At 41.5% G+C, this 14,719-nt stretch overlaps 1 protein-coding gene across 1 annotated transcript in view; it reads right to left on the bottom strand.

Annotated features, from left to right (window-relative positions):
* Positions 1-204: 204 nt before the first annotated feature.
* LOC142282745 (uncharacterized) overlaps positions 205-14,719 on the bottom strand; it is a 58,308-nt gene continuing 43,793 nt past the window's right edge. The window contains exons 3-7 of the mRNA XM_075333022.1: positions 12,017-12,193; positions 11,747-11,938; positions 11,473-11,634; positions 11,075-11,198; positions 205-2,890 (exon numbers count right to left, since the gene is read on the bottom strand). Coding sequence (XP_075189137.1) covers positions 582-2,890; positions 11,075-11,198; positions 11,473-11,634; positions 11,747-11,938; positions 12,017-12,193 — 2,964 coding nt within the window. The 3' untranslated portion in view covers positions 205-581. The remainder of the gene's footprint in view (positions 2,891-11,074; positions 11,199-11,472; positions 11,635-11,746; positions 11,939-12,016; positions 12,194-14,719) is intronic.

Below are 14,719 nucleotides of genomic sequence, written 5' to 3'. Positions count from 1 at the left end.
CACAAGATTTGTCATCTAAGATAGCAGCAAACAACGTTCACATTTTCCCTTCTTTCATTTTACCATATATCTTTACTGGCTCTTGTTCAATACAACTAGTGTCTACATATAACATAGCAGGGCTCTTCAATTTGCGCACTGCCCTCTTTCATGTATACATGGAGCTGGTTCTACTGAAGAAGGTCAAAGTATTGACTGAAACGTTGTGTTACTTTTATTTGTACAGCATACAATTCATGTATGTGCCTGGCTTACTATTCTACTACAAACACTAATTGCAGGATACTGAATATATTGCTCAATTCCATCACTTTATCCTTATACACCATTTGAATAAAAATCAAAACTGATATATACATAATTACATACATGTTTATTTTATCCTTATGTCCACAATTATTGTCCCCAAAGGATCGATGTCACAGATGACACCAGGTAAATGTAATTTAGATGTTTGGCAGCTTCAGTTTATGCAATAAATAAATAAAAAAACGTTTAATCTCTACAAATAACATTATTGACTTGAAAAAAAAAGATTTTTGCTTTAATTTCTTTGTAAAAACACTTTTTCATATTAAACATCAAAACAGCTTCCCCTTTGTGTGACTTCTCTGATGAGTATGAAGTTTGTCTTTGCTAATAAAGCATTTTCCACATTCGGAGCATGAATACGGCTTCTCTACTGTGTAACTTCTCAGATGTTTAACCTCAAATGATTTGTTTAAAGAAACACTTTCCACAATATCATCATGAACTTTCTTATGTCTGACAAGACTTGATTCATATATAAAACATATCCCACATTCGCTACATGTAAATAGTTTCTCTTCAGTGTGATCTCTTTGATGGTCACTTAGCAGGGCTTCAGTATTAAACCATTTCCCACATACTGAACATGAATACGGATTCTCTACTGTGTAACTTCTCAGATGTTTAACCTCCAATGATTTGTGTAAAGAAACATTTTCCACACTCTGATCGTGAACTTTCTTATGTCTAAAAAGACTTGATTCATATATAAAACATATCCCACATTCGCTACATGTAAATGGCTTCTCTTCAGTGTGATCTCTTTGATGATCACTTAGCAGGGCTTCAGTATTAAACTGTTTCTCACATTCTGAATATAAATACGTATTTTCTTCTGTGTGTGTTTTCACATGAGAAAGAAGATTTACTTTATTCAAAAAACATTTTCCACATTCGGAACAGGAGTATGTATTTCCTGTGTGAATTCTCTCATGCGCTGTCAGACTTGTTTTATGCTTAAAAGCTTTATGACATTTAGAACATGAATATGGCTTCTCCCCTGTGTGACTTCTCTCATGTATAACAAGACGAGATTTTATAGTAAAACATTTCCCACATTCTGAACACGAGTACGGCTTTACTACTGTGTGAACATTTTTATGTCTAATAAGGCTTGATTTATCTGCAAAAGTTTTCTGACATACTGAACATGAATACGGCTTCTCTCCTGTGTGAATTCTCTGATGTATAACAAGATGTGCTTTTGTAATAAAACATTTCTCACATTCTGTACAGGAATACGGCTTTTTTCCTGTATGAACATTTTTATGTCTAATAAGGCTTGAGTTATCTGCAAACGTTCTCTGACATACTAAACATGAATACGGCTTCTCTCCTGTATGAATTCTGTGATGTATAACAAGATGTGCTTTTGTAATAAAACATTTCTCACATTCTGTACATGAATACGGCTTTTTTCCTGTATGAATTCGCTCATGTCGCACAAGATAACATTTTCCAATAAAACACTTCCCACATTCTGAACATGAATACGGCTTCTCTCCTGTATGATTTCTTTTATGCTCAATAAGATTTGATTTATCTTTAAAACATTTCCCACATTCTGAACATGAATACGGCTTCTTTCCTGTATGAATTCGCTCATGTCGCACAAGACGACATTTTACAGAAAAACATTTCCCACATTCTGAACATGAATACGGCTTCTCTCCTGTATGAATTCGTTCATGTCGCACAAGATGACATTTTGCAATAAAACATTTCCCACATTCTGAACATGAATATAGCTTCTCTCCTGTGTGATGTCTTTTGTGCTGAATAAGATTTGATTTTTCTTTAAAACATTTCCCACATTCTGAACATGAGTACGGCTTTACTACTGTGTGAACATTCTCATGTCTAATAAGGCTTGATTTATCTGCAAAACTTTTCTGACATACTGAACAGGAATACGGCTTCTCTCCTGTGTGAATTCTCTGATGTACAACAAGATGTGCTTTTGTAATAAAACATTTCTCACATTCTGAACATGAATACGGCTTCTCTCCTGTATGAATTCTCACATGTCTAACAAAATCTGATTTATTTAGAAAACATTTCTCACATTCTGAACATTGAAACCGCTTCTTTCCTGTGTGAATTCTCTGATGTTTAACAAGGTTAGGTTTTTTTGAAAAACATTTACCAAATTCTGAACATGAAAACTGCTTCTCTCCTGTGTGAATTCTTTGATGTCTAATAAGATGATATTTGTTTGAAAAATGTTTCTCACATTCTGAACATGAAAACGGCTTCTCTCCTGTGTGAATTCTTTGATGTCTAATAAGATGATATTTGTTTGAAAAATGTTTCTCACATTCTGAACATGAATACGGCTTGTCTCCTGTGTGAATTCTTAGATGTGTAACAAGATGTGATTTTACTTTAAAACATTTCCCACATTCTGAACATGAATACGGCTTCTCTGTTGTGTGATTTCTCTTGCATTTAACAGGATCTTGTTGATGTACATTAAGGATAATAAGGTTTTCTCCTGAGGACTGACACAGGTTATCTTCATCTTTGACATTACATTCTAGCAATATCATCATATTTCCCCCAGAATGATCACTTGCCTTTTCTGTTGGAGATAAAAATAGATTTCATTATTTTTTACAAATTTACAAACATTTCTATTAATACATCAACATACCCACAGTATGAAAGAGTAACAGTATTTAAACTCAAAATTAAATGTGACACAGACAAGCATACGAGTAAGTTAATAAATAAAAAAAAAAACATCAAAAAAATGTTTTATCATTTAAAATCTCACGGTTAATTCAATAGAACATCACATATATACAAAATAAATAGTAAAAAAATTAACAATACAAAGATATCAAAGAATCAGAACAAAATCAAAAACCATGCTGACATAAAAAGCAGAGAAAATACACCAAAAAATGTCAGTATATCAGAGCTTCAGTTTCCCTCTAATCACTATAATCAAAATTACCTGTAGGGAAAACTTAAATCCCACTGCAAATGCTACAAATAAAGCCCTATCCACCAACAGGCAGATATCAGGCCATTTAAGAAATCTAATTTTAATAATTAATATTTGGAGTCTGTAATGAGTGAAAATATGTTGACATTACTTTGCCTAGTCATAACCTTGGAACAGGGCTTACATCAGGTGTATACCAGGATTCCCTAAAATGGACATCACGAGTTGAACCTTAAACCTATAAATAGCCATCACATAACATACAAGGGGCCAAATCACTCTGAAGGGCTCATTGCACTCCAGAGGGTCATTGCTGCAACAGCTTGTGTGAGCGCTGGAGGACATGTGCTAGGCCTCAGCAGAAACAAGACATCCGGACATCCTGATAGAGGACATCTCCAAGGCCTGGCAGCATAACTCAATCAATCCAGGATCCAGGTATGGATGAAGAAGAAAGAAATGAACTTTACTGATTTATTAAGAGAAATTGACTATTTTTTATTATAACACTAAAACAAGCCATCAAGTAAGATATAGGAAAATACTTTTTCTGTTCTATAACTAATTATCATACAATGAATTCTATATAAGATACATCTATTCAAACTCAATTTGATATATTACAGGGGTCAATTTTATCTCATAATATATATTATAAACCCCAAATTTTAAAAATATTCCTTTATTATATCAAAAAGCTAAACAAACTCATAAACATAAATACATACAGTGTCTCAGCTGGATTAAACCAATAGGGGGGTAGATGCATAGCAATACATAATCATCCTTCTTTCACAAATAGATACATATTTCTCCTCATCAAAAAATTCTTCAGAGGGAAAAATTGCAATTTTTCAAAGGTTTATATATACTTCATACCATTATTCACATTATATTTTATATGAAACCTATTAAACTCACCGTCACACAGTGGTTTTAGGAACTTTATACAGAGACAAAAAAGATATTTCGTCTCTTTATCTAGTTCCAACCCCTATCCAGTTTTAGAGACCATACAACCACACTAATGCAAAAATTATCCCTGGTCACTCTTTTTGATATTTTTATGACCACTACTCGACATCCAAATCACATCCTCAACTGGTCAATTTAACTTCGTTGTGCTGCTTTTGAGAATATGGGCGGTTGCGTGGTTGGCGCAGGTTTGCGCAAGCGTGGTGGCTCTGATGAGATATACGGGAAGTGACATCAGGTTTGTGTGTGAAGCAGGATGAATGACGTGACTGCGCGTGTGCGCGGTAGCGATGGATGATGGGAGGCGGCTGGGACCGGAAATGTAATGGCTCCCGCTCTCATTTAAAAGGCTGCCGCATGGTGGCTGGTTGGCATGCTGGTGTCCTCATTTGGGGATTTCTTTTGTGACGGAAAAAAAAATGAAAACCCATAGACTTTGCTGGGGAAGCAAAGTCATGCAGTTTTCTGAGCAAAAACGCACCCGAAAACTACGCAAAACCGCCACGAAAAACGCACTGTGTGAACTTACCCTTATCCTGCTTCAGCACAGAGCTCTCTTTCAAGCAGCCGTCGCCATCAGCGTGCAGGCCACGCCCCCCACTTATACATTTTTCTTAGTCTTTTCCAACCTCTATTTTCATCTTGATTACTCTAAGGTTCATCTATTTCAACCTTCTTACCTCAAATATAAATATTTTGTCATTTAAATCATTTATAATCCACAATATTGTGTGTACTGAGGAACTTATCGAGCCTCTTATAGCTGTTGTGATAGTGTTAGTCATTATTACCTCTTGTGTTCGGCATTCCACAATTACTCGAATTGTAAAGAACTTTTCCATAACAACATTTAATTACATTTAACCCCTTAAGGACGAAGCCAGTTTTGTCCTTAATGCCCAGGCCATTTTTTGCAATTCTGACCAGTGTCACTTTATGAGGTCATAACTCTGGAACGCTTCAACGGATCCCGGTGATTCTGACATTGTTTTTTCGTGACATATTGTACTTCATGATAGTTATAAATTTAGAACGATATTTTTTGCTTTTATTTGTGAAAAAATCAGAAATTTGATGAAAATTTTGCAATTTTCAAACTTTTAATTTTTATGCCCTTAACCCAGAGAGTTATGTCACAAAAAACAGTTAATAAATAACATTTCCCACATGTCTACTTTACATTAGCGCAATTTCTGAAACAAAATGTTTTGGGGTTAGGAAGTTAGAAGGGGTCAAAGTTCATCTGCAATTTCCCATTTTTTCAACAAAATTCACAAAACCATTTTTTTAGGGACCACATCACATTTGAAGTGACTTTGAGAGGCCTAAGTGACAGAAAATACCTAAAAGTGACACCATTCTCAAAACAGCACCCCTCAAAGTACTCAAAACCACATCCAAGAAGTTTATTAACCCTTCAGGTGCTTCACAGGAACTAAAGCAAAGTGGAATGAAAAAAAGCAAAAAATAAAATTTTACCTAAAATGTTGCTCTACCCCACATTTATTCACTTTTAGAAGAAATAACACAACAAAATGAACCCCAAAACTTGTTACCCACGTTCTTATGAACGCGCCAATACCCCACATGTGGTCAGAAACCTTTGTTTGGACAAATGGGAGGGCTCGGAACAGAAGGAGCAATATTTGAATTTTGGAAAGCAAATTTGGCTGAAATAGATTGCGGGCACCATGTTGAATTTACATGTCCGCTAAGGTACCTAAACAGCAGAAACCCCTCACAAGTGACACCATTTTGGAAACTAGACCCCTTAAGGCTTCTATCTAGGGGTATAGTGAGCATTTTGGATCCACAGGTACTTCACAGATTTTGATAACGTTACGTTGTCACATTGAAAATTTTCATTTTTTTCTCAAAAATGTTGCTTTAGCATCAATTTTTTCACTTTTTCAAGAGGTAATTCCAAAAATTTGCCCCCAATGTTTGTTAGCCACTTTTTTATGAGCGCGGTGATACCTCACTTGTGGTCTGAAACCTTTGTTTGGAGAAATGGGAGGGCTTGGAACGGAAGGAGCAATATTTGAATTTTGGAAAGGAAATTTGGCTGAAAAAGATTGCGGGCACCATGTCGCATTTGGAGGACCCCTAAGGTACGTAAACAGCAAAAAAACACCACAAGTGACCCCATATTGGAAACTAGGCCCCTCAAGGAATTTATCTTGATGTTTGGTGAGTACCCTGAACCCCCAGGTGCTTCACAGAAGTTTATAACGTTGAGCCATGAAAATAAAAAAATAAAATTTTACCACAAAATTGTTACTTCAACCAGGTAGCTTTTTTTTTTCACAAGGGTAACAGGAAAAAAATCACCATGAAATTTATTGCGCAATTTCTCCTGAGTTTGTTGATATCTTGTATGTGGTGGAAATCAACTGTTTGGGCACACTACAGGGCTCAGAAGAGAAGGAGTGCAATTTGACTGCAAAATTGGCTGGAATCAATAGCGGACGCCATGTTGCATTAGGAGAGCCCCTGAGGTGCCTAAGCAGTGGAGGTCCACCACAAGTGACCCCATTCTGGAAATAAGACCCCTCAAGGCTTTAATCTAGGTGTATATTGAGCATTTTGAATCCACGAATACTTCACAGAATTTGATAAGCTTAGGTTGCCATATTGAAATTTTCATTTTTTTCACAAAAATGTTGATTTAGCGACACATTTTTCACTTTTTCAAGAGGCAACAACAAAACGTGTACCCCACAGGTTGTTATCTAATTTCTTGTGAGAGCAGGGATACCCCACATGTGGCCAAAAACCTTTGTTTGGATAAATGGGAGGGCTTGGAATGGAAGGAGCACCATTTGAATTTTGGAAAAGTTGAAGTAAATTGCGCGCACCATGTCACATTAGCAGGGCCCCTTGGGTACCTATATATGAGAAACCCCCCACAAGTGACCTCATTTTGGAAACTGGACCCCTCAAGGATTTTATTCAAGAGTATAGTAAACATTTTGAATCCACAGGTACTTCACAAAAATGTTGCTGTAGCAACAAATTTCTCACTGTTAAGGGGGCTTTACACGCTGCGACATCGCTAATGCGGAGTCGTTAGGGTCACGGAATTGGTGACGCACATCCGGCCGCATTAGCGATGTTGCTGCGTGTGACACCGATGAGCGATTTTGCATCGTTGCAAAAACGTGCAAAATCGCACATCGGTGACATGGGGGTCCATTCTCGATTATCGTTACTGCACCAGTAACGATGTAGTTCGTCGCTCCTGCGGCAGCACACATCGCTATGTGTGACGCCGCAGGAACGAGGAAGCTCTCCTTACCTGCCTCCCGGCCGCTATGAGGAAGGAAGGAGGTGGGCGGGATGTTCCGGCCACTCATCTCCGCCCCTCCGCTTCTATTGGGCGGCCGCTCAGTGACGTCACTGTGACGCCACACGGACCGCCCCCTTAGAAAGGAGGCGGTTCGCCGGTCACAGCGACGTCGCCGGGCAGGTAAGTATGTGTGACGCGTCTGCGCGATGTTGTGCGGCACGGGCAGCGATTTGCCCGTGTCGCACAACAGATGGGGGTGGGTACCCACGCTAGCGATATCGGGACCGATATCGCAGCGTGTAAAGTAGCCTTTAGGCTATGTGGCCATGATCCAGCGACACGGCGTCTAGTACCCAGTGTCAGCCTCCTGCAGAAATGTGAGTGTTGTCCACGGGAGAACGCAGCTGCCCATGCCCACGATTTGGGTTCAGGCTGCTGTGGACTTTAGTTCTATTCTACCTGCAAAGAACACTCATCTCCGCAGCATAAATTGACATGCTGAGGCTCGGGAACTGCGCCACAGGTCGATTTATGCTGCGGAGAAAAGAAACACAGTGGGCACGGGATTTCTAAAAATCCTGCCACTGTGCTTCTACTGCACAACGCAGCGTTATGGACGCAGGGAAAACACTCTGCGCCCAAAACGTTGCAAACCCTGATTGTGGGCACACAGCGTAAAATGCTACAATGGATGAATGGATAGATGTCAAACATATATAACGTCCCACCCCCCTGCATATTCTAAGCTGGCGCCCTTTAGTGCCTTTCATGTGACACTAAAGGATGCCTAGCCTTGTATTTAGCCCCCCCAAAAAAAAAATAATTAAAATAAATGACGTGGGGTCCCCCCTATTTTTGATAGCCAGCTAGGGTAAAGCAGACTGCTGTAGCCTACAAACCACAGCTGACAGCTTCACCTTGTCTGGTGATCAATTTGGAGGGCTCCCCAAGCTGTTTTTTTTTTTAATTATTTATAAATAATTAAAAAAAAACAAACAAACGTGGGGTCCCCCCAAATTAGATCACCAGCCAAGGTGAAGCTGACAGCTGGGGTCTGGTATTCTCAGGATGGGAAGAGCCATGGTTATTGGACTCTTCCCAGCCTAAAAATAGCAGGCCGCAGCCGCCCCAGAAGTGGCGCATCCATTAGATGCGCCAATTCTGGCGCTTCGCCCCAGCTCATCCCGCGCCCTGGTGCGTTGGCCAACGGGGTAATGAATGGGGTTGATACCAGGTGTGTAATGTCACCTGGCATCAAGCCCAGCAATTAGTTATGTCACGGCGTCTATCAGATACCCGACATAACTAATTGACAGTAATAAAAAAAAAAAAATTGACAAAAATTTGAAAAAACACTCCCCAAAACATTCCCTGATTGACCAATTTATTGAAAAGAAAAAAAAAAAAATCCACTATAATCCATTTGGACGTCCCACGTCGACTCTGGATCTTCTAGAATATGGGGGGCACGTTCAGGGAACGTATCCCCCATTTTCTAGGAGGGCAGACCCTCCATTTGAGGAGAGTGGGTGCAAAGAATCTGCACCCACCCTCCCCGGGTCACAGCTGCACAGTGCCGAGCAGCAGCCAGTGTCCTGAACACAGGAAGCTGTCAGCTGCTCGGCACATGTGACCGGCGTCTGCTGAGAAGGAGCCGGAGGAGGGGGCCGCGGGGGATCAGCGCTCTGACAGGTATGTATGACACCGGGGAACACCGGGGGGGATAGGGGGGAAACCCGGCAGGGCCTAGGGAGCAGGTTTCTGTCGTATGTGTTATGGCACATACGACAGAAACCATAGGAACAGTGTAAATGCGGCCGGCGCGCTGCTGTGCTCGTCGGTGCGCGCGGCCATCTTGGATTTTCGGGAGGGGGTTGGGGGTCGGGGGGGGGGGGGCACTTTGGGGATACCGAGGGGACCGGAGGGAACCGGGAAAAAGATTTATCTCCCATCTGGCATGTTTGATCATGCCAGATGGGAGATAAATAATTTTTTACCGGCGCGGTCATTTACTATAACTTGATGATCGGTATACGGTGTATACCGGTCATCACGTGACTGGGGACCGGAAAAACCGGCCCGAATCATGATCTCCAGGGTCTCAGCTACCCCCGGCAGCTGAGACCCCGGAAATTTTCTGACTCTGGGGGGCGCTAGACCCTTTTTTCCGACCGCCGTTAAAAAGCGGCGGCTCGGAAGAAGTACCCTAATTTGTCGCCGTTAAAAGGCGTATCGGCGGTCGTTAAGGGGTTAAACACATTGCCACTTACGAGTTGGAAAGGTAATTACACCAATGATATAAAAATGTTATTACGTGAAAATTATCATCATATCCCTAACCATGACCTACAAAGCCATCCACAACCTGTCTCCTCACTACATCTCTGACCTAGTCTCCCGGTACTTACCTGCACGTAACCTCAGATCCTCACAAGATCTCCTTCTCTACTCCCCTCTCATCTCCTCTTCCCACCATCACATCCAAGATTTCTCCCGTGCCTCCCCCATACTCTGGAATGCTCTGCCACAACACATCAGACTCTCGCCTACCTTGACAAGCTTCAAAAGGAACCTGAAGACCCACCTCTTCAGACAAGCCTACAACCTGCCGTAACCCTCAGTCTGATACAGCGCCGCAGAATCAGCTCTACCCTCACCTACTATATGCTCACCTATCCCTTATAGACTGTGAGCCTTCGCGGGCAGGGACCTCTATCCTCCTGTACCTGTCTGTGTCTTGTATGGTTTATGAATATTGTATTTGTCCCCATTATGTATACCCCTTTCACATGTAAAGCGCCATGGAATTGATGGCGCTATAATAATAAATATAAATAATAATAATAAGTTTTTAGTATTGTTTTATTATTTTAAACATTAATTATATTAATATGCTCACTCCCAAGTTCCGCAATAACCCAAGAAATACTAGCTGCTACCACCAATCGTTTGTACAGGCCGATTGGATGCCTGATCCTGGTAACGTCTGGCATCACATGGCTTCAGGGATGCAATTTATAGAGCAAAAGGAACAAAGCTATTAAATTATATATATTTTATTCAACAACTAGGCAGTGCTTCTAAAAATACACAAGAGAAATTATTACAAAGGGGACAAAACACAAAAAAAAAAAAAATATATAGGAAAAACAAAAAAAAGTTACTAGATGAGTGGTCAAAGGACTGGAACAGCTCTTGCGAGGAGGAAAACTGTTTGGAAAATGGTACAGTACTTACAGCACGCTGAATCTCCCAAAATGAACAGTGGATCAGGGCCATGATCTGCTTTCATTAGGTACCAGCTGCTCCCACCTACCTCCCCAGGAGAGCTCCACTGGAGGCAGGTAACAGATGCGGCTCAGGTACCAAAAATAAGAACATTCCCGATATTAAGGATATCTGCCCCATGGAGGTCCCAGGAGGAAGATATTACCCCATATTTCCGAACAGGTGATTGTAGACAAGTGTGTGACATGTATTGGTAAGGCTGGATGACATCTGCCGACCACAGAAAACAACGGTCAAGAAGAAAGACAGAGGTTTCCACTAACCTGGTGATACAGATAGACTGTGCTCTTCCACCTTAACGTCCGAGTACAGATCCAGGTGTCCTTCCACATAATCCCACTGCTCCAGGGAGAAGAAGACAGCGACGTCCTGACACCGGAGAGGAACCTGACAACCAACGAGACCAAAATCACCCAGAATCCTCCAGTGTACACTGTATAATCTCCCAGAAGTCTCCTCTCATCCCCCAGAATCCTCCAGTGTACACTGTATAATCTCCCAGCAGTCTCCTCTCATCCCCCAGTGTACACTGTATAATCTCCCAGCAGTCTCCTCTCCTGATCCCCCAGAATCCTCCAGTGTACACTGTATAATCTCCCAGCAGTCACCTCTCATCCCCCAGAATCCTCCAGTGTACACTGTATAATCTCCCAGCAGTCACCTCTCCGGTCAGCAGCTCGGTGATCTTGTTGGTGAGGTGGAGGATCTTCTCAGGTGTCGGGGAGTGCGGGGCTTCTGTGTTGCGGCTCTGGATCTCGCTCCGTCCTCCACACAGATGGGGGGTCACACACTCCCCAGACGTCGTCTTCACCACCATTTGCTCCTGTATACAGTGAGAGACGGTGATCACCACATAGATTCTAATAATCCTCCATCTTTTCAGTCATTCCTGTTATAGTAATAGAGATAAGTGTGATCTCTCGGGAGATTCTCACCTTTCCCTTTAACAAGTCGATCATCTCTAGGGTGAGGAGCCATATCCGTGCTGCCATGTTGCTTTTGTCCTCATCTACCCTAGTGGGGTCATTTTTCCGCCTAACGTCCTGGTACTGATCCTTCTGCCCCTCCATGTACTCCCACTCTTCCAAGGAGAAATAGACAGCGACATCCTGACACCTGATAGGAACCTGAGAGACATATATACCGACATTACCCAGAATCCTCCAGTGTATACTGTAGAATTTCCCAGCATTCCCTGCAGTTACCTCTCCGGTCAACAGCTCTGTCATCTCTCTGGTGAGGTCTAGGATCTTCTGCTCAGGCATCGGGGAGTGCGAGGCGTCTGTGATGGGGCGCTCATTACTGCTCCGTCCTCCGGATATGTGGAGATGAATGATGGGGACCACACAGTCACCTGTCGTCTTCTCCACTATTTTGTAATCCTGTGTAAAGAGAGATGCTGGTATTAGGCGTCCTTCACACCTCCCAGACTCCAGTGTGTGGAGGCCATTGTCACACCTGCCAGTGACATGGTCACACGTATACTAAGTAAAGTCAATAGAGATCTTCAAACATTTACACAATGTCACGGCAGAGGAGAGAGGCCATACCAGCCCTATAGGACAACACACAGAAAGGAATGCCTTATTACTAGGGAAAGGGGGAACTGATGACCTCTAACAACAATCTGCAGTTCACCCTCACTGCCCTCACCGACCCAATACAGGTTCCTCACCTGACGCCAAGCTGGATACCTGGGGCCCTGTCTTCTCCTGGCAAAAGGGCCGAAAGTAAGGATGGCAGGTATGAGCACTAGTCAACACCACTAATACTAAAAGGAAGACAAAAGGAAACACTACAGGGGAAACACGAATGCTATCACCTGAGCCCGGGTAGTCAAGACTTATCTGAGTTTACCTCTCCACTCAGCAGATAATATACAAATATAATTAAAAGTGTTTAGTCCCCCTAAAGACTTATTTCTGCCATTTCTGAATACTAGGAAGAGAGGAAGAAAATTTATGTGCAGAAGACCTGCCCAACTAAACATTGAGGCATGGGCGGATAGGGAAAGTGGTTTTCTTCACCGGTTTGAGACCAAGGACTCCTAGGTGAGTCCTCACCCTTTGTAGTTGGACTTTCCCATGTCTCAATGCTCTCTAAGTCCTCTCTTCTACCTATTTTGGCAATGATGGTCTGAGACTGTACAGGTCTTTTGAGAAGGATAAATATGAGCAGGACGCTCAGTGCAGCTCCGGTGGATCGTCCCTTCTGCAATGCGAGGCATGAATCCATGTTGTCCTGCCTTCGAGCTTCATCGAAATTTCTGTGGTTGGGAGAAACTGGATCAGCTCATCTAGTCTTGACTCATGGCTCTTTCTCGCTTGTCCTTTTAGGATCAGTCTCCTGACTGAAGACCATATACTACTAGCTCTGATTTAAAATTTGGAATTGGAAAATACACCTGTTTATCACACTATTTAGTCAATCATTTAAAAAATTGTGCATGCCTGTGCTAAACCAAAAAATATCTGACATAAAGACCTGTTTATTACGAAAAGAAAACAAAACATACATTTTGTTCACGATTTGCCAGTTTCCACTTTTCTATAAAATATACACTTTTTTGTAAACCCATTTTTTTTTTTTTTTTTTTTTTTTAACATACCACCTTCATCATATGCTTTTCAGCAATAACGTCGTTTTCTGCACTGGAATGCCTCTGACCAACCCTGGAAAGAAATTTACACAACACGAACAAACCTGCTCATGGTATACATCTATAATCAGTCTGCCGTCTCTGGAATGGGTAGAGCAGGTGCATGGTGTGTTTTGCGGACTCTTTACAGGGTTTTTTTCTCACCTTATTTAAGGCACGTGTCTAACAAGACTGGGTGAGTCTGCCCATCTGGTGTCACCAAAGCACACACTGATAATTGTATTTCACAGATTTTAGTCCATAAGTTACCTGGGCCATCAATGAGAAGAGATCCCATGGCAGAGAAAGCTTACCACCCTTTACCCACAGACCTTCCTCAGTCAGCTGGCTCCCTGTGTCTCACACTCCATTCCTTGTTGAACCATTTGTTCCTGTAGGGATTTAAGAACACAAGGAGTGGCAGGTGTCACCGAGGTATGGTCCGTATTGGTGAAAGACTCAACTCTAGGCCCGTTCACTGCTTCTTTGTTGGCTACACCTGTGCGATCATCTCCTCTAGCTCCATCACCATCAGCTCAGGTCTAGACTTTATCTTCAGTATAACTGGCTCATTTCACAACAGGAAAAATCTACAACCTACATACACATTTAACCATCTTACCCACTCCTGTTCTATCCATCTAGAGAGGGCATTAATATGTCATTGCCTCCTGTACTGATATGAGGGGAGGGAGTGGTTCAAATTTAGATTACTTCATGTTGTGTAAACCGAAGCATTTCCAGTGTAGAATCGACCAACATCTTGTTCCATCTATGAAAACAAAAAACTAAAAATATGCATTAGATCATTCTTAGAACTTTAACTCTGACCATGATACAGATAGGGGTCATCTATACTTTAGATAGTTGAAAAAACTAAATATAATAAATTAGGACAAGATTTTCCTATTTCAGTTAACAGATATGCTTCGTAGTAATCCAGTAAATATGACTTGCGGGGGAAGGGTCAGCCTCCGAACTTGCATAATAGGTCTGCTGCACCCTCTACTGCTGGTAAATATAATAGATGATGACTTCTCCCCCCTTTTTTGTTTTTGTGTACCAATCTGGCAAAGTTCATAGTTTTTCTGCTGCTATTCTCTAAAAGGAAAAATAAGACAGCAGGCAATATATTACTATAAAGCCCAATTAAAACAAGCAATGGATATAACCCATACACTGCTGGGGAATTCTGAAACCTTACGATAGACAATACGGTTCGTATATACTATATCTATAAAAGAAAGGAAAACCAATTAATAAAATAATG

This window comes from Anomaloglossus baeobatrachus, unplaced genomic scaffold, assembly GCF_048569485.1.
Source record: "Anomaloglossus baeobatrachus isolate aAnoBae1 unplaced genomic scaffold, aAnoBae1.hap1 Scaffold_52, whole genome shotgun sequence".
In the NCBI taxonomy this organism is placed as follows: domain Eukaryota; kingdom Metazoa; phylum Chordata; class Amphibia; order Anura; family Aromobatidae; genus Anomaloglossus; species Anomaloglossus baeobatrachus.
This window is presented reverse-complemented; position numbering and strand designations above follow the sequence as displayed.